Source organism: Melanotaenia boesemani, chromosome 8, assembly GCF_017639745.1.
Source record: "Melanotaenia boesemani isolate fMelBoe1 chromosome 8, fMelBoe1.pri, whole genome shotgun sequence".
Lineage (NCBI taxonomy): Eukaryota > Metazoa > Chordata > Actinopteri > Atheriniformes > Melanotaeniidae > Melanotaenia > Melanotaenia boesemani.
In genome coordinates, this window is record NC_055689.1 from 27,356,523 (window position 1) to 27,377,573 (window position 21,051).

General features: G+C 39.0%; 1 protein-coding gene across 2 annotated transcripts in view; it reads right to left on the reverse strand.

The window, feature by feature from the left end:
- Positions 1-1,264: 1,264 nt before the first annotated feature.
- The window catches only part of kirrel1b (kirre like nephrin family adhesion molecule 1b), a 96,242-nt gene continuing 76,455 nt past the window's right edge, over positions 1,265-21,051 (reverse strand). Inside the window, exons 10-15 of one of the 2 annotated variants that reach the window (XM_041991977.1) lie at positions 18,229-18,329; positions 14,917-15,133; positions 12,338-12,445; positions 8,632-8,759; positions 7,919-7,993; positions 1,265-6,286 (exon numbers count right to left, since the gene is read on the reverse strand). In XM_041991977.1, the coding sequence (XP_041847911.1) occupies positions 5,672-6,286; positions 7,919-7,993; positions 8,632-8,759; positions 12,338-12,445; positions 14,917-15,133; positions 18,229-18,329 (1,244 nt within the window). In that variant the 3' untranslated portion in view covers positions 1,265-5,671. Of the gene's footprint in view, positions 6,287-7,918; positions 8,030-8,631; positions 8,760-12,337; positions 12,446-14,916; positions 15,134-18,228; positions 18,330-21,051 lie in introns of both variants that reach the window. The other variant, XM_041991976.1, reaches the window with a different exon arrangement.

Genomic DNA, 21,051 nt, shown 5'->3' on the forward strand with positions numbered 1-21,051 from the left:
CCGTGTCATCCTTTATTTTCTCTGATACTGTGAAAAAATAACATTGAATTAAAAAAAAAGTGGAAATAAAAGAACATTTTAATAATATCTAGTATGTTTTGTACACTTCTTTTAAACAAAAAGGAATATACAAGTACTCAACAAGAACTTAATACACTTGTCAACAATATACAGGGATAAAAATAAAAAATAAAGAGTATGGAGGTTATATATGCTTAAATGAACACACTATCGCCCTTCATAATGATGCTCAACTCCACTTCACACAGTTTAAGTGCAATATGGATTCCTCCTCGTCATATCGAGCAGAACGTTATCTTCTTTGCTCGTGCAGCTGTTTCAGAGAGCAGACCGGCTCAGCAGCTGGATGACCTAAGACCTAACAACTCACTCTGTCCTACCAGCTGTTCAGCTTTCAACTGGGGTTTGACTGATAATATTATATATATTTTCCTTGTTTAAAGATTCCATCTTGTGTGTTTGGGGATTTTCTTTCTTCAGTTTTTAGAAGTTTGCAGAAGTTTTTATTTATGTAAAACTTCTGCAAAGAAACAAAGTCAATCCTAAAGAGAATTTCTCTGACCCACATAAAACACTGCCGCTAAACTGGCTGAAATGTCATGATTGGAGTTGGTTTGTACTGCAGCAACCTATTGAAATTGCACTGTAACACATTTGCATGTAGCCCAGCTAGTTAGTTAACATGCAACAAGAAAAAAAAAGAAGAAAAAAAAAATAAAAGAAAGAGTGACTGGGCCCTTTAGGAAGGGGTCATTAAAGAGACAGGTGGTGAAATCAACACTCATGGATGCAAATTTGTTCCAATACGACAAAAAATAAAGCTCTGAAAGTTTAAATGAGTACAATATGGGCTCTTTAATATGATCTCTGAACAAAGTTCCCATTTCCTGTTTAAACAATGCACATCATACAACTTAAATTATTAAAAGTGTCAGATTTACATCTTAAGACTGGATGTATTTTTGATACAGTGGGTTCAAGTTTTAGGCAGCTGGCTGGAACATGTCTTACAAGAAAAAAGCAGAATAGAAGTACTTTGCCCTAAATGCTGATATAGCAACACGCATCCAGCCTAATACTTTTTTCCAACTCCACAAAATGTAGTTAGAGCCGTTAATGAAATTGCCCTCCTTCTCAACCTTGGAAGGACTGCTGTGTTGGGCTGCTGGAGCTGGCAAACTAACCTTGGCTGACATTAGAGCAGCCCAGCAGCTTGCACTTGTTTATTTTTTTTTTTCTTTAAGTTTTTGAAAGGCAGAAAATAAACATCTTCGAAAGACACTTTCTTCGATTCTTTAGATACTGAGCATTATATTTCCTTTATTTCTATGTTAATAATCAAACCTGACGCTGAGTTTTGTTTTGTTCTAACAAAGAGAAATAGTATATATATATATATATATATATATATAAAGTTGTGGCACGTATAAAACTCATTAACTTCAAATTAAAGTTTAGATTTAAAATGGGTGATGAAAATGAGGATTATTAAAGAAGGGTGCAATAATTCTCCCTTTAATGCAATTATATTTTCACAGAAAAGATGATCAAACTGTAAGATATTAAAGATTTAAAGGCAATCTAATTCAATATCAGTTAAGGTTTAATAGCTGTGGTCAGGAGTCATCTCCATCATTCCAGCTGGTGGAAACATGACTGGCTGAAATCCCTCAAACATCAGTCAAACCCCAGTTTCTGCAGCCCAGTGGTCCCACAAGGTTCCTTATAGCATGAAAACGCACATTTGGGTTAGATGCTGGCCAAACAGACGAACAAACACACACATGCATCTTCATAGATGGACACATAAAGCACATGTGCATGTATAGAGACATTCACACACACAAGCATCCACAACACAACACACACAAACAGCTGCTGCATTTTTTTGTCTGCTTGGTTCATTTTCTTTTTTCTTTTTTTTTGTTGTTTTTTTTGTTTTTTTGCACAGTCTTTTTGGCACTCACTAAAAACTCCACAAAGTAAAAATGGACATTAAGCCACTGCAGTCACTCTTGGCTGTGGACGGCACAGCACAGCATGGAACAGAGCGGTAAGCTGTGGGTCTGGCCTGGTTCTAGCCTGGGCTGGCCTAGTTGAGACAGGGTTTTGGCTATTTGTGGCCTGGCTGAGCAGTCATTTTGGCCACAGATGTTCACAACTCCTCTCGTTTCACAGGGTTGATTAGTTAGATTAGACTCCCCTTGTCATCCCACCCTTATCTGAAGCACAAAAAACCAACATAAGACACTGTTTTTATAAGTTGAAACACATTTAACTAATCGTTTCAGATGTAACAAAAAGTAATACAAATAAAATTAAATCTAAAATAATGATTTATAGAAAAAAAGGATCATGAATTAAATAAACATCAGATAGATGTCATGAAAATATATATATATATTCTATAAAAAAAGGACATCCAGAAATGTATGCAAGCTAGCTAAATAAACATACCCAATAACATATAATCTTCAAGAAAATTCTGGATAAGCAACAACATAACATTTTAAATGATGGTATGAGCTTTCATGTTATGAAGACAGGTTCAACCTTGAAATTTGGAAGCTGGCAGGTAACTTTAAATACGACACACGGGAAAGAGTAGAGTACAAAGAGTGTCAGAGCACTGTGATGACACATGGAAAAGAAGAAAAAAAGACATGAACTAGTGAACACTTCTTAAATTCTTCACAGCTGAAACATCTGTTTAGCATTTTTGGCCTCTGTGGTGTCTTTTACATAATTATACATCCCCACGATCAACAAGCTGTAAATAGCAGTAATGTAAAAGTACCTGGATGGTCTGGACCTGTATCCTTGCCCTCAGAACCTCTTCTGTATCAAACTCACTCATTCTGCACCAGATCATAAAGACACTGCAAGTCAGAGGCAAAATACAGTGCAGCTACAACTCTGTAAAAAGGTTGTAAAGAGGTAATAGTATGCAATACCACAGCTGTGATAACCATATAAATCTAAAACTGTGCTATATCTGCCATTCTGCCTCAACTGAAATGGTTTATATAGTGACCTTGGAGCTACAAGGTTGCATCTGATATGAAACAGTGTGGTTTCCTTTCTCAGTGTTTGTACAAAATAGAGGCAATAAATCCATTTTTACAGCCCCTTTGCACACAATTACCATAATATACCACAGAGAGTTGATAAGGTGGCTGATAAGAATAAACACTCAATGATTACCTCTGGAGGGGCTTGTACCCTTTGCAGCTTGGGGTTTTATTAAAAGTACAGTCATTTTAACTGCTCGAAATTGTAGAATGAAGATATACAAGCAGGTAACACCTAATTGCTTTCAGTAAAGCATGCAGGATGTGAACTTCAGGAACCATATTAAATTAAATGTTGAAGCTACTTCTGGTGAATGCATTAAAAAAAGAAAAGGTTAAAAGCTGGATTATCTATTTATAACTGGAAGGCATATTTCAGATATTAATGCTGTATAACCAACAAATGATTGTCACCATTAAAGGTGAAGTTTTGAGTTGGTTGAAGGGAGAAATCCCATTAAATCCCATTTAAGCTAAATGTGCAAACAAATAAGTTTAATTTGTGGGAACTTATTTGCTGACAACCCGACTGCTTTTCATTTTCTTAAAAAACCCCAAAACAAAACAGAGGCTAAATGTTAGTTTATTAAACCGAAGGGGTAAAGCAGAGTCTGGCAAGTTGAGTAGAAATAACTTGCTGTTCTTTTGTTTCAGTGGCAGCAACTAGTACCATTGCCATGGTTACCAGCTTTTGTGTGTGTATGTCCATGACAGCCTGCTCAGTAGTGAGGGGCTTTTGAGGTGGAGCTGAAGCACAGCAGAGAGGGACAAGTGAGGATCTAAAAGTCTCATCCATTCACATTTTCAAGCTATCTCTACCTTTGTTTCAAGGCTACCAAGTTCTGCTTTAAAGGCCAATCACACACGCCAGAAGCTGACAAACAAAACAGAAACAGTTCGGACATAAAACACCACCGAATATTTGTTTCAGAGAGGAAACCAGCATACTTACACAAACTTCGTAAAAGTACCATATGAGCTAGATAGAACCCTCTGGACTCCACTTTGATATGTTGGACTATATTTGAACCTTCTCGTTGCTTAAAAAGTTTCCAGCACCGCTCAAAGTGAGCAGCTGCATGTTCTCCATCCGTCATTTGAATGTCGTCAACATCTGAAAAGGCAGTCCAGTCAGAAGACTGGAAGTCAAAGAAAGAGCTTCACACCAAACAAATATATCCACCAAAGAGATTTAGCTCCAACTGGATATTTATCACTTTGAGGTGAAGCTCTTCACGTTTTCTAATTTAAGTCTACAACATCCACATTAAAAACACCATCCATCTCTCCTTTTGGAGGAACTCCGATCATTTCCAGCAACAATCACATTGCTAAATACACATTAAAAAGTGAGAGTCGCCCAAAACGTTGAACCTTTGGTCCACAACTCCTTAGAAAAATATTATCAAATGTTTCAGAATGTCATTTTTTATATGTTTCTGTATAAATATGGAAAAAAAAACTATCCTACTGTGCAAGTGAGAGAAACAAATACTTTTTTGACACTTGAGGGTTGGGGAGGTATTTTTTGTACAAATTGCAGAAATTCGTAGAATGAAAAAGCACTCCCACCACACCTCGTTTCACAAACACTGTTTCAGCATTGACCTTGCGTGTAATAGAAATGCATGATGATGATTAAAAAGGAAATATGAGGAGGTGCAGGAGCACAGAGATGCTTGCTACCGCTCCTCTCCTCTCTCGGTAGATGAGGCATGTACAAAATCTCTTCATCCAGAGCACCTCATTGTCCACGCTGTAAAAAAGACAAGTTTTTTTTTTTTTTTTTTTTTTCTGTGTTGGCACATAAGCGCTGGCACTGTGGTTATACCACTTTGAGAAGCTTTGTCTCACTTAAATCAAGGTAGATCTTGTAAGAAAGAGCCATCAGGCAAGTTTTTAGTAAGGATCAAAAAGTGCCAGATACATTTGTAGTCCAAGCTGCCCCGTTGCTGCAAGATTGTAAAGATTTGTGTGTTTGTGTTGTTGTGTGTGTGTCTGTTTAATATGTCAGAGTCAGAAAATGCAAAAAGTGTGGCTTGCACAGAGATTTGCTGGAGGTCACTGTACTGCATCTCAGCGTATAGGTTTATACAAGAAATATAATTTAAAATGACCCAAATTTCCATTTTTGCTTATTTACAGAGATGGGGAGGGAGGACCACATGATGCAGGGTTACAAGTCTAAGAGCAGGGATGTGGATTGCACCTCCTAAAGCGCTTCTTCTTCATTTCTTCAAAGTGCTCTTCTTCCTCTTCTTCTTGTGATTGTGGCTCTCGCGTTTGCTTCTGTTGGAGAATAAACACTGCAGACAGGAGGCCTGACCAAATGTGTGTGGGTGTTGCTTTGCATGTATTGCTTCTAACAGTTTCTAATGTAATGCTGCTAACTGCGAGGCATTATTATGTTGTTTCATTGATTCCAAAAATTAATTTAATTTCATGCAGCGGCCACTCAGGAAGCAGAAAACAGATTCTTGAAGCTTTATGAAGAAGAGTGGGATTTTTACAGGATGGGAAGTATTGGTGTTGTAGAAGTGTTACTTTGCTGCTGTAAAAAGCAAGTCCAAGACTATTTCTCACACATGAGTCTGCATCCGTTGTGTATGTCTGTGGGAATAGTCAGAGGGTGGAGACGAGTAAGAGAAGCGAGTGGAGCTTCCATACTTTCCAAGGCCTGTTTCAGGACTTTGCTGTCCCGGTCCTGGCCCCGGCCCGGTCCCTTGTCCTGTTGGATACATCTCATAGGCTGGCCCTTCCTCTATAGGTGGAGCAAAGCCCATTCGGTAGCTGGCATACTGGGAGGGGTATCCGTAGCTATCATATGGCAGTTGGGTTGTGCTGTCCAGCAGGCCGCAATCTCCCCCGGGGTAGTCTCCGGGTGATGGAAGAGCTGGATTGGGAGGTGCTTGCTGGCTCTGTGCTGCCCTGGAGAAGGTGTTGAATTGGGCGTAGGTGGCATGCGACATCCTTGAGGGTGGACGGGGATCATAGCAGCCTGCCCTTGAGCCTGGCACTGAGCTGGGGGGAACTGCACCGCTGGCAGCAGTTGAAGGTCCGCTGGAGGTGGCACCAGCTGGTCCGCTGTTTGGGTTAGGAGAGCGAAACTCTCCCTGGTAGTGGACGACACGGGTCTGCGGGCGCGCTTCATCATGGGTAGTGGCTCGGACATTGTAGTAGCCGTTGGTTGGATCCTGTGATTAGAAAGGAAAATATTCATGTTTTAATCCCAATATATCTGTTGTAGAGCAGGAGAAGTAAAGTCATAAATGTTCAGATATATAAGAGAGGTGCTCCTTTATTATAAAAATCTGGTTTGAATTAGTGTTAATTTGTTTAGGCCTTGACTTTGCAAAACTTTATTATGGTACCAATAAATTAAAAGACAAGATTCTATAATGTTGTCTCTGTATTAGAAAAGAAAACCCACAAAAACATAAGAATAAGAAAACTTTTATTAGTCCCTCGGTGGGGAAAATAAGAGTTAAATTAAGACTCACAAAATCACAACAAACACAAGGATCAAAAATTAGATAAAAATTTCAATATAAATCAAAACAATAAAAAGTTCTTCAGAGTGATTAATTTGATCATACAGGCAGTGTGCTTTGGTGCCATGCTATGTAAAAACGCAGATGTATGAATGATGCAGCAAACAGTTTATGACTAACAAACAGTCTGATTTCATATGTTAACTTTAGTTTTCTCATTTGGAAAGTTTTCACCAGGTAAGACAGTTTTAGTCTTCTTTTTATATGAAAATTTTCCAGGTGTAGCCTAAATGGTGTTAAACAGTTCATGGAGCAGTGGTGTAAATTATTTTATTTCAGTTAAATCCACTTCAGTTTAATTGATTCAGATTATAATACTAGTTCACGACAAAAAGCCACCTCAGTCAGGATGTTACAACATTTGGTTTTTACACAGAGAAACTTTAAGCAAGCAACTGGTGTGAAAACTATGCAAGTGAAACATAATTTAGACTATTACAAATTCTTATTTACAAACATCAAAGTAGATTTTTTAAAATATATTTAGATGATGAAATTTTGAACTAATAAAAGAAAAAAAAATACTGGATTTTTGGACAAATTATTTTCTTTCCAAGTTAAACAACAATATGATTACGTGAACTACTATAAGCAGTAATTCCCACTACATCTCAAAGAAATACCAAGTTTACTTTATAATTCAGGGATGCCCAATGAACAGGACGTGGATGGGCCAATACAGCACATTGGTTACTGGGCTGTGAGTGAAATGTCCAATAAATAAACACCCTAAACATCAGGCATTATCATTCTGCCATGATATTGAATGTTGCATTATCTTGAGGGCTAATAGTTAATCCACTGCTTCACTGTCTACATAATTTGACTATTATTCCTTGACTACATAAGTAGATGTGTGAGCCATGTGGAAATGTCCTCAATAAGTTGAAACAACCAAACATCTTACAAAAGACGACAGGTCGAAAAGTGTGCCTAAAATAACAAGAATTCTGGATGTACAGTCTTTCTTTCTTTCTTTCTTTCTTTCTTTCTTTCTTTCTTTATATCAGTGTAGAAGTTTTATAGAAATGCAGTTATATGAGCGGTAGCATTACAGCACAGCTTTGTTTTTAAAAGCAGGATTCTGACCTTTCCAGTCGCAAAGAATCAGCTTTTAATTGAAGTGAAAATATGTTTGAGAAGGAAGTGAGATATGAATATGATCATAAAGCCCGTGCACCATGCAGGATATAATGTCCAAGATGCTGTATATTCATCCTTTTTCTCAAAACTCTGATGTCAGCATGCAAAAACACCTTTGCTGAGTAGCCTCACCTTGAGCTCGTACTCCTCCCGCGTGTCGCTCTCGCTTCTGATGTCCTGCTTCAGGTCCATGTCGTCTTTGAAAGGCTGAGTGGAGGGAGAGAGGGAAACAGAGGGCAGAAACTAAACCATCAAACAACGAAACACACACACGGAAAGAGGGAGGGTGAAGAAAGGAAAGGAGAAGGAAGAAAGGGAGGGAAGAGGAAAACAGAGTTTCAGGTTTTTCATCCCAAGAGAGTAGAAGACGAGAAACGGTTAGCTGTCGGAAAAACGGCTCTGCGTCGGGCTTTAAAACCTTGTCAAAGGCGGGCCGTCGACTAGATTCTCCAGGACTTCCGGGGCTTTCGAAAAAGGAGCACAATGTTTCTGGTTTTATGCGTGTGTGTATGTGTTGGTTGATCTACTACATGTACACCTTTTGTGTGCGTTACGTTCTCAGGAATGTATCTGGGTGAAAATGTATTTTCATGTCTTTTTGTTGTCTTTAATGGGTCTTGAGGACCAGGGTTGGGGATCACTGTCTTAAAGTATATAAACTGATGCGGTGTTGTGTGAGAGTTTCTGAATGGATGTCCACTCCACAGTCCCATGGTGCGAGTGTGTACTTTAAATGTCCGCGGGCCCTTCCTGCCATGTTGTCAGTGGATTTTCACATTAAAGGCCCATGACCCGTACGCCTCCTTTCTGCAGCCCCTCCGTGACTCAGATGGGAGTCTACTTACGGAGTACATGGCCTTCACCATCCTGGTTGCCGTGGAGACGTTGGCCGCCTCCTCCTCCAGGCTGTGGGTCTCTTTGTTGACCGTTTCTACCTTGATGTCTGGTTTACCAAGGGTGACACCTCGCCGACCTGAAGGAAAAAAACAAAGTAAAACAAGCAATGTTATATTTTGGATCAGAGTTTTTATTTTATTATCAGTTTAGAAAAGAAACTCTATCCAGCCCTATATTCTATTTCATGTTTTTCTTTTTTTTTCATCTTGTCCGATCTATTATTTTCCTTTTCTGTTTTCTCTCTGTTGATTATGGTGCATTACGCAATTTGTGTCCTGTGTACACTGTGTGCACCACATCCAGCTGTCTGCAGCACTGCAAATTCTCCAATGAGGGATGAATAAAGGTCTAATCTAAATCTAATCTAAATTTGGTTGGCTGGCTGCCTCAGAGAAGAAGAAGGTAGCAGTTTCAACCTTGAGGATTGTTGCATTCATGATGATGAAACAAGATGTCAGAAAACTTCACAATACATTCATTTCTTTATTATGGTTTGTTATGGTTGAAAATTATGGGAAGGACTGAGATTTTCAGCTGTTCTCTCTCCCTGTAAATTTCAGGATGCCATTGTTATTTACTTTATTAAAAAATTATACAGATTTCTGTTATTTAAGTTCTGATTCATAATAGTAATAACCCATCATATTAGCCTAATTAGCAATTAGTTGTTAGCGTTCCTAATTGTTTGTTAGCTTAGTGGATATTAATCATTAAGATTTACAATTAAGCTAATTATTAAATAGCTCTGTATTTTCAAATTCATTATTAATTTAGTAAACAATTATTTTAATTTTTGGTGTTTGCTTGATGCCTCAAAAACCTGATATTCTTGACATTCCTGACCATTAAAGTGAATTATGTCTTTCTGCCTTCTACATCTGCTCAGCTTGTCTTGCAGGCTGAATCTCTGTGTTTGACCCAAATCTTGTAAAATAAACTTGTGATTTTGTATTTTTACTTGAGTTTTTTTTTTTTTTTTCTGCATGCATCTCTGCATCTGAGTCTATTTTTGGTCCCAGTCCATCACAGACTGTGTGCAAGCAAGGCAGGCTAAAATGTGACTGGTCAATACAAAGACAGCTTTATTATAAAAAAAAAAAAAAATAAATAAATGACTGAATGAATGGATGAATGAATGGATGAATGAATTAAAGAAAAAATAAATCCCCTTTTCACAGATTTCTGCATCTTCATGTGAAGATAGCAGCTAAATTATAATTAAATACCAGTATGTAACATTATGTGTGACATACTGACAAAATACATTATTTTATGTGTAAACTATGTGCTATTTAACATCAAACTGCATTAAGATATGAACTGTTATTATGTCAGAGCAATTTCTATCCATGGATTATCCCATCCTTCTGTCATACTGGCGAAGCAAGAAGGCAAAGTTTGCTAACATGTTTAACCAGACTGACTCCTAACGTGTTTTAACTAATATTTCCAACATGTATAACATGAATGTTTCACATTATAGGCAGTCTCCTAGGGCACCATCTGGGGGTTGCATGTATTAATAAAGAAGTTGAACTAACTTTATTTGTGTGTAAATCAAGAGATAAAAAGCCAATAGATTCTAAGTATGTAACAGATGGAGAATAAGGTGAAATCGAGACAAAGGTCATCATCTGTTCTGTTATCTGTGTTCCTTCTACCTTGTTTTCTCACAGTCTCACTGTCAGTGGAAGTACATAAATAAGCTAAATAAAATATTAAAGGAGGTTGCTAGCCTGTGTGTTGCTTTCTACCTTACATGATTTTTCTTTCAGCATCAAGAGCTTGTATGACGTTTGTGTTGTTTTCCAAGTCTTATATGAAAATGTTGGCTGAATAGACATAACAATCATCTTAAAAAAGATGTTTTTTGTCCTCTAAAATCATTTATTGACTGTCAGGTATTCAGTTTTACATTTCATTCTTTGTACCAATCTTTATAACATTAATCACATTAATGTTAAATTGTTCTACATGCCAGCAAATGTCAAATAAAACACAAATCTGTTGATATGAAAACAGAAAATTTGTAGGTCTATTTTAGATTTCTCCTATTTATTTTATTTATTATTTGATTTTACAATTTAAAACTTCACTAAAATTCTTTACTAATTGTTTATAAAACATCTAATGGCCTAGTGTATTAATTTGCTCTAAATATTCTCTTATTTGTTTTCTCATATTCTTAAATATTTTATTTTAAAGATAATTTATTATATTTATTTAATTGCTGGTTGATTTAAGCTTATTTATAGTGACTAATTTTAAATTAAACTTAGCACAAAAATTGATAAAACTTTTATTTGGTCATTAATTCCTTTGTAGTAACAAACGTACTGATTGAAATCCTGTTCATGTGGCACATTTGTACAGACGGTGCATGTGTGGGATGAGCAGCAGAGTGTGATGAAATTCTAGTGAAATCTTTTCTGCCAATGCCAAACAGCTTTTTCTGCTACTGACTCATGTTTGGTGTTTATTGGACTGGGTGACTGAAGTCTGAAGAATAAAGACACACTGACATTTAACATTTATTTAACAAACTGGGGCCACAGCAGCATGTGGAAGATCCACACAGTCACAACAGCCTGGCACCACCTCCTCATCCTGGTTACCAGCTTGATTCCACTGCTGTGTGATGGCATCCCATTCCACTTTTTGTGCCAGGTTTATTTATTAGTGTATGTAAACCTGTTTAATATTTGTTGACTGTTAATAAAGTTCACCTGAGGCTCCACATGGGCTCTGGCTGGCTCTCTATAAAGAACTAAATCAGTGGGTTTCACCTTTATTGAGATAAAACCTAAAACAGCAGCTTTTAGCACAGCGAAAAAGGTTTTCTTTGTATTTAACATTGTCTTGTCATTGTGAAATGCTCAACCTATATGTTCTTAGTAAGAAGCAGTCAGTATTTGTCAACATGAACAAGCCTCTTCCACAGCCAGGAACTTTAAAAGAACAGACTTTAGTCTGTGAAGTCGAGAGACTGTTTATCTGGAGAGACAGCAGTGTTTGTTTGAGTTTCTATTTCCAAACGATATCTTTTCTGTAGCGGTGTTTATCAGCTAGGAAGCAGAGAATGTACTCTTATCCCCAGAAAATCCCTCCGGGGACTCTGCCAGTCACCTTCACTGTCTTTCCCAATTCTTTATTTGCTGTGGAGCAGCTCAAAATTAACCAACTAAAAGACGCCGCATGTTTTTAGATCTCTGGTTTGTGGAAGCGTGGCTTGTTTTCATAAATGCTAATTGGATTGCTGCAGGCTTTAGAAAGACATATAGAAATTCATCATTTAAATACTATTCACCTTAAAATGCTTTTGTTTTCAGATCTGTCATTTTTGTTGCTACTTTATCTTGTGCACAAGTGGCATATAAATAAATATAAACATAAAAGTCAATGTCAGTAGAAGGAAAATGAAAACACACAGTGGGCGATTAAAGGCATTTTGCCATATTAAATGAATATTCATTAATCTTATTTGAATAGATGCTATACGGCTGGCATATGTCACTTTCTTCGTGGAACAGCAAAATGACAGATGAGGTAGGGGGGTGAAAGGAAGACTGACAGACACAGTGTAAGTGTGTGCATGCCCTCACACAAACACACACACACACACACACACACACAAAACTGACTGTGTGCACTCACTGCCTTTGCGTTGGCGGTAGAGGAAGAAGGCAAGTGCCAGCAGAAGCATCAGCAGCAGAATGGAGGAGCCCACTGTACCACCAGCGATAATTCCCACTGGAACAATATCTGAAACAAACACAAGCAGAAGGAGGGTCGAGGTTGAGGGACAGCTGCTGCCTCATTGTTACAGAAACCTGCTATGTTAAAGAGCAAATCCTCTTGTGTTCTTGCTTAATGCTGAATCTCTGAGGGCTGGTTATGTTGATAAGGCATGCTGGTCAGAAGAGGGATGGAAATGCTTTCAGTGAAGACAAATCCACACTCTGTCCCTCTTTCAAAGGTGTTTTTAGTCAACTTTCTTAAGCTTATGAAATCTGAGAGATGAGAGGATGAGACTGACAGAGCACGGAGAAACCAGTTTTCTTACTTCCATGTGATCTCATAATAAAACAGCCACCCAGGACACACTAACAACAGCATCTTCCAGATGAGGCCACTGCTTGATGACTTTGCTTAAGGGCACTTCAGTTTGCATGAAAGAGCAGAGGATCATCACAGACATGAAAATTCTGAATGCAGAAATCTCTCATGAGATCAGGAATACTACAGGAAATTGTGAAAAACCCATTACTTAAATTTAAAAATTTAAAACCTGTGCCTTCATCACAACGTTTGTAACTCATAATCTGTGACTTGCAGCAAAGTAAAGGACTGTACAATCTATTTATAATCAGTAAGTCATGGTAACGTTATAAAACAGGACATTAATCTCTTGTACTTTTAAAAACAGACCCGTAAAACAGAAAACAATCCCCTGCAATATAATCCATGTTTACCAGCTTCATGTATTTTCTGTCATGTTCCTGCTTTTTGGTGGCACTTGTCTGCGTTTATTTCCACCCAGCTGTAAAACAGCGAAGTAGCAAGAAATGCCAGAAAGAATGTGTGCAGTACATTTAGGTATTAGTGTATCCTCGTACAGGTACAGTATTAACCCTTTGAGCCCTGTGCCTATTTCTTAGGCCTCTGCTTGGAAATTGCAGACCCATAATGAAATGGCTATATCTCTGCAGGTCTGTTTGAAGTCATAGTAAAGGGAACACTTGTGAAAATGTGTAAATATCAGTATATTTGTTAGTGGTAAAGAAGAACATGGCACATAGTACAAACTGCTTGCCTTAAAAAACTATACCTGTAGAATGATTCATCTGTAGCTCTAAACCTCTATTGAATCATAGAACGAACATTCTATGATTCTATGAACATTATCTTTGCAAAGCTCAACTCTGATAACATGAAGCAGAAATTAGAGAGGTTTTAGTACAGAAGGTTCAGGCGAGGCCTCCAAAATGTTCACAGGTTGGCAAGTTTGGCTCTCAGTATCCCCCAACTGGTGGGGGGGACCTTGGGTTTTGAAAGGTTAACTACAAAGAAAGCAAGGAAAAACACTGATCAGCCATCACATTAAGATGATACTGAGTAGATCATCGACATGCTGCCAACAGAGATTCACATCTGATGGTGTTCTGGAATAAGCGATAGATCAATTAATTTTTAGGTTCTTCTGGGTTCTGATATGGGGTCTCTGTGGATTGGGCTCACTTTCAACAGATGCAATCCATCAGATTTCCATCAGATGTAGACAGTTTGGAGGCTGGTTAAATACCTCAAACTCTAGCTCAGGGGTGGGCAACGCCGGTCCTCGAGAGCCGCAGTCCTGCAGATGTTTCCCTGCTCTAACACAACTGATTCGAATGAAAAGGATCCAACAGCTAATCAAGTTCTGCTCAGTCGTTCATTCATTTAAATTAGATGTTTAGCAACAGGGAAATATCTAAAACGTGCAGGACTGCAGCTCTCAAGGACCAAAGTTAGCCTACCCCTGCTCTATAGATCATGTTCTTTGAAGAGCCCCTCCTAAGCAGCGTCCAGATGGCCCACAGCAGTTCTGCTGGGGGGGCTGCTGCTGTAGCTGAATCCTGTTTGTGACTGGTCTCGTTTTTTAACTTTACATGTTAGTGGTTTTATGTTGTGGCTGATTGGTGTAAAGTTTTAAAATTGGGATTGATTATACTGCAGAGTAGTTGGGTTGGTGTAAAGATTAATAGAAAAAGGCATCTTTCCTCAAAATGACACAGTGTGAAACACTGTCATAATATCACTGATATATTCAAAGGAACATTTACTTCACTTAATGTGACATTTATCTTGACCTCTTAAGTCAACACTGAGTCCTTGGTGAGCATTAGACCAGGGATTTCCATTCTGGTCAAGGGCCCCTATCCTGCAGGTTCTAGGTTTCCCTGCTCCACCACACCTCACGTTCTGCACAAGCCTTTTAATAATCCATGAGGCCTTTGAGGACTGGAACTGAACTGCATTAGAAAAAATCTTTAATTGTATAAAACGTGCAATATGTCTTTGCATACTCTATTTCACACTTTGGTAAGATTTCTGAAATACACTAATGTATTATTTGGTTTTAAGGGTACCTCAGAAGTTCAGTAGATGCAGCTGGATCTCCTGCAACCAGTAATTGTGTATATGAGGAGCAGAAAAGGGGGGCAGCTCACGTATGCTCCTCTTTCTTTGCCTACCTTTCTCCTCCAGGGTGATGATCATGGTTCCAGGTCCAAAGGAGTTCCAGGCTGTGCAGTTGTATGGGGAGTGGAAGTCAGACTCCATGACATTGTTAATGGTAAGGGTGGAGAGGACAGCCCCACCCTGTGACGGAGGCTTACTCTGCTCCACAGTGTACCTTTCCATCAGGGTGCCTTTCTCCTTCTCCCACACGTTCTCCTTCCACGCCCAGACCTTTAAAAGCAGAAAGCAGCAAAGCAGGTGAGCTTTAAATAAAGATTAAAACTCGGTGTGAGCATGTAAACATTAAGTTTCTAAATCTGTTCTTAATAAGCAAAGCTGCTTCAAGTTCGTAGGAGTTCTGTATTAACGAGACAAAAACCCAGTCACCAATATGTTTAATTTGTCTGACTTGTATCTAAACTGCACTCTTTACTGCTGCAATCTTCCAATTTATCCCCAGTAATCAATAATGGTAATTTCACTTTATCTTATTAGTGTTAACCACAGCAGTCACACACACACGCACACGAACACACACGCACATTTAGCAAACCAATGAACTGGTGTTAAAAAAGGTTAAAAGACATGAAAGCGAATCCAAGCAAGAAAGATAATTGAAGCAAAACAAATGATTTTCTCACACCTACTGCAGTGTAGGCTTAATTAAAAATTACACTGCAACTTTTCAAGCCGGGAAAGAAAGAAATTACTCATGAATAAATCAGAACACATGAAGCAAGTGTACACGGGTGTTAAAAACTCAAGCAGGTTTTGCCACTTAAAATCTGCTGAGGTGGAATTTTGAGGGTATTAAATATGAATCATGGCGGCATCAAATATACATACAGCCATATTTTGGGCTAATGTATCTTTTAACTTGTCTTGAAAAATGAAGGAGTTAAATGTTAAATGTTAGTTAGGCTCAGTGAGGATCAAAGTGATAAAAGCCCCTTTCATTGTTTTTTTTTTTTTTAACCTGTTGTGTAATGTGTCATTTTCCCTTTCCACAGTCTTCCTCCTAAAATCTCCTTATTTCTTACAATAATTACGCTGCACCAATTCTGTCTGCATTTCTTTCTCTTTTCCAGTCTCTTATTGCCTCATTGCACAAACCCACACACACGTACACACAGCATCATACTCCATATTTTATAAGTCCCCATGTCTGTGCATTAAGCCTAGACTATAATGTCGTATCACATTATACGCTCCAAGCTCTCTGCCAGTGCAGCGGGGGGCTGAGGCGCTCTAAAAGCTCTGATTTCTGTCATGTTGGTGCTGCACAATTGGATAATTGACGCTGAAAGGTACAAAATTTTACTCTCCCTCCATTTTCTCTCCCTCATTTCAATCTGCTGCCCCCCCACACTCCTTCTCAGTCATTCTACCCTTTAAACTCAAACGGCATTAATGGATTTATTTCTACTAATTTTTTGGGGCTGTTTTTGTTATTGCAGAGCATTCAACTTTAAGGTTTCTACCATATACAGTGATATTTGTATTGTAACCTATATAACCTTCACTTTATATTTAATTGCTGTTTTATCAAACATTTCTGTCAGACTATGGGACAAAACAGGGATTAAAAAAAAAAAAAAAAACTGCACACGCTGCAGCCATTACAGAAGATTCAGCAGGAAATACAATTACAGCTTTCTGGGAAGATAGTGTGTGTGCTGGCCTTTAAACAGTCCAAATCACACACAAAGTTACACTTGATCTCAAAGGAAAACCACAGCAAAGGAGGTGCTGAGAGGTGTATGATGCACCAGAGTTAAAGAGACAATATTTCTGCCATATTGTTTTGATGTTCAGAATTTCATTGTTAAAGGTTTACACAATAAATATTTCGGAGGCACTTGTTCTCCACTAATGTCTAAAATGCTTTGTTGTAGAACCTGTCTATTTTAGGCGTCCTTCTTTACGGCTTTGACTTTTTGATTGGTCAACTGCAATTGCAATTTTAAGCAGGTCAAACTGAATGAGAGGTATGCTATGTTCATATTATAAGCCATATTTCTTCAGTTCAGATTTAGCAATATCAGATTTGATTGTTTACAATCACAGCTAGTGTCTATCACATCTGAATCACATATAGATGCAACTCCCCTCTGAATCATCATGGATACGCATTAGATTCCTTTTTGCACGTCATTTATCTCAACAACAGAAACAGATGACATAATGAGAGATTTAAAATTCTGAAACAGTAGTTGTGGAAAGTATTTAGCTTCATAGGAAAGAAAACTTTTCTCTGGTTGTATAGAGAACAACTGAGACAAACAAGGCTGGTTTTTGAAGTCTTTATGGCTGTTGCTAGCTGTGATGTAGTGTTGCAAGTTTTTGACAACAATGCTCACAATGGTCTTGCATTCAAGCAAACAGCTGCATAGACTAACCACCCTCACTCATGTGGCACAGCCACATATGGGTTATAGATCCCATTTAAGAGAACAAACTGAAGCACTGGTACTGAAGCAACATAAAAAGAAAGAAAAGCAGATATAAGTCACATCAGAGGAAAAACTGGATGAGTCACTTCAGTCTGGGAATATAAATACATCTTTATTGTGATGTCATTAGGTGTAGGGAGAAAAATCCAAACACTAAAAGGCAAATACTAATTTACTTAGTGCTATTATTATGCACTTTTATACGGAACCAATAGAGGTCACTTTTTAAAAAAATATTACCTAATGTCATCAAAACCTGAAAACAAGGCTAGTGATGTGATTTTTTTTAATTGCCAGAATTGCAAAATACTTTGAATTACTAATGTCATAAGAAATTTTAAGAATTGATTTCAGAAATGGTACTGTTAGATAAAAATGTTCCTATGTAGCTCTCCGGGTTAAGATCTGGAACAAACTGGCTGTAACTTAATGCAAAGATTTGTCACAGATTACATGACAAAACTTTTGTGATACAAATCATTTGAGAGTTCACCTTTGAGTTAACTTTCTTTAATCAGTCAGTCAGAAACAACATGTCTGAGTAACCATAGAAACTGTGCTGAATGATTCCTTGGATCTTATCCGTTGCACTTGCATCAGCATCTCACAGGATTTCGTGGCCCCTCTTTAAATTCAACCAAACACTACAGCAGCTGTTCCTGATAAGTCATACCTTCCACAACAGAGGACGAACAGATTGTTCTCACATACTCGTAACACACTTAAAGAACAATGTTGCCCCCTGCCTGTCCTTTAGTCTGAATGACATAGGCCGACGAGGGAAAGTTTTTTTCCGTATGGACAAGAAGCTGATGCAATCTGAAAAGGTCAAGAGACTCTGAAACAGATTACAACTTCCAGGGATGGACTTACAATCTTATCAGGTGGGGGGGTGCTGGCGATGTAACACTTGATCTCTCCTCTTTCCCCTCTGACTGCGTACTGAACTGGATCACTGGAGATGATGGGAGGTCCTATGAGGGAGACAGGACAAGCATTTCATATTGAAAAAAAGGCAAATGACACACCAGCATTCACTGTTATTTACATTGCATCTGTTATTTATTTAAAACTTAGACTGTGTAATGTTTTCTATACATCATGAGGAAACAGAGAGCATGCAGTCTTACATTTTTTTTTTTTAAAAAGGCCCAGGGGTCTCATTTATAACCGTTGCGTACGCACAAAATGGGGCCTGAAACTGGCGTACGCCTCTTTTCACGCAAAGGTTGTGATTTATAAAAAACAAACTTGACGTGAAAATGTGCGGTCTTTCACGGCAGCTCTGACCCATGCGTACGCTGGTTTTGGAGGCTGGGGGAATTGGCGACACAGATGGAGAGGTGGGGAATTAACAACACACTGCATCCAGAGTCCTCTTGTGGCAGCGTGGGGTCCTGTCACCATGTCTCCAATTAATTTTGCGCTCTGGCTGTATGACCGCAGATGTGATTTCGGCTCACTGGTCAGCGTGCATGACTTCAACCCGGCAAGAGTTCATAACCCGTCTCCGCTGTCTATGCGTCCTGCTACACTCTTCCACATCCAATTTCCCTATATTGCAGGAGAACAGGCCGACATTAAAAGGCAATTTGCAGCAATGTCCGGTTTTCCTAATGTAATCGGCGCAATTGACTGCACTCATATTGCTATAAGGGCCCCATATGTCGATGAATTCATGTATGTCAATAGGAAGCATGTGCATACTATCAGTGTTCAAGTCATATGTCAATCCAACATGATGTTGACAAATGTAGTTGCACGATGGCCTGGCTCTACACATGACTCTTACATCCTAGCGCAAAGCAGTGTAGGGAAGAGACTGCAGGCAGGCGCTGTACGTCATGGCTGGCTTCTTGGTAAGACAATAACTTTATATTGACAACCAGCTTAGCCAGATGCAGACCACTGATGCACTGTTTCATTGAAATGCAGGGGACAGTGGCTACCCCCTCCGGCGCTGGCTCCTGACCCCCTTCCCAAACCCCCAGAGCGCAGAGGAGACCCTGTTCAATACCGCTCACTCCCGTGCGCGCTCAACTGTAGAGCGCGCCATCGGCCTTTTAAAATGCCGGCGGTGTCTGGATGCGTCAGGGGGTAGAGTATTGTACCATCCCCAAAAGGTGCGCAGGATCGTGAGGGCGTGTGGCGTGCTGCACAACCTGGCACTGAGGCACGGCATCCAACTACCTCCTGGCCTCCCCCCTCCTCGGAATGCCGACCCTCACCCACAGCCCCCTCCCAGACACAGGGAGTTCCAACACGGGGCACGGCTCCGTGAGGAGGTCATGCAGCGATTAAGCAGACAATAAGGTTCACTGTTTCACAAGCTCTTTTAATGTGTTTGAAATGTCGAACATAATGTCACACAAATTATGCAGTGTTGTTCTGATTTCCCTCAGTTCATTGATGGTTTCTTTTTGATCTCGCCATGGTCCGCTCTGTCCCGCTCACAGAGTTAACTGAGGTAACTATGTGTTGCCACTCACGACACTTACTCTTATTTGTCACGCCACTACTGTGGCTACCAAACAAAATAATTTTTCGACTCTCCACCTCACTCACTAATGCATCGATTTCTGCCTCTGTGAAGTTGCGTTTTTTGGTTCGCTTCCCTGCGGTTGCCGTTGTTCATGGATCACAACATGGATCAGCTGGCTCATTTTAATACACGCTGAGCTACTTTGCATTGACCATTTATGGTGGAAAGTGGGCGTGTAGTGGGCGGAACATGAGCCAAATTCACCTGCGCAAACTTCAAGGACGAGTGTGATTTATAAAGGGGAAATTGCTTGCACCTGTGCGTACGCACGGTTTTATAAATCAGAATATTTTATGGCGTACGCCAACTTCCGGTTTTGGGCGTAAGCACACTTTTAGTAAGAATCCTACGCACAGTTTTATAAATGAGACCCCAGGTCTTTACCAAGTCTTAAAATGTGAATACTATCTCAAATGAAAACCACAATGAAAACTGCATTTAGCCTCCATTATCATGTTAAATGTTAAATTTAATGACAGTGCAATTAGAAAAAGACTAAACAAGTCCGTCTTGTTTGTGAGAGTTTCAGGAAGAGGGCTCTTTTCTCTAAAAATAACTGAGCAGCACAGCTTAAGTTTGCATATGAACAAACCAAAAAAACTTCTGGAACAATGTTTGCAGGAAGGATGACACCAAAATGGAAATATATGACTATAATGCCCATGGATGGTGACACAAACTGCTGTCAAGCATGATGGTGGAGGGCTGATGATTTGATCTTGTTTTGGAGCCATAGGACCTGAACACTTTGCAGTCCTTGATTCAAATGTGAGGCCATCTGTCTGACAGCTAAAGCTTGACTAAAAATTGCCAGTGATCAAAACATCTAAAACAGCATAACTGAAAAATAAAATAATTAAGTCGTTGCAATGGCCCAGTCAAAGTCCAGGCCTCAACCTGACCTGAGATGCTGTGGTTGAACCTTAACAGAGCTGTGCATGAATGAAAGCAGCAAACCTCAATGAACTGAAAAGACTATAAAGAAGAGTGGGCCAACATTCCTCCACACAAATATGAGACTTATAACATCATATACAGAAAATGATGATGAGTTCAAGTTATTGCAGCTAAAGGTGTTTCTACAAGCTGTCGAATCATGGGGTGTATTTTCTTTTTCACATAACTGTACAATAGAACAATAACTGCAACAGAAT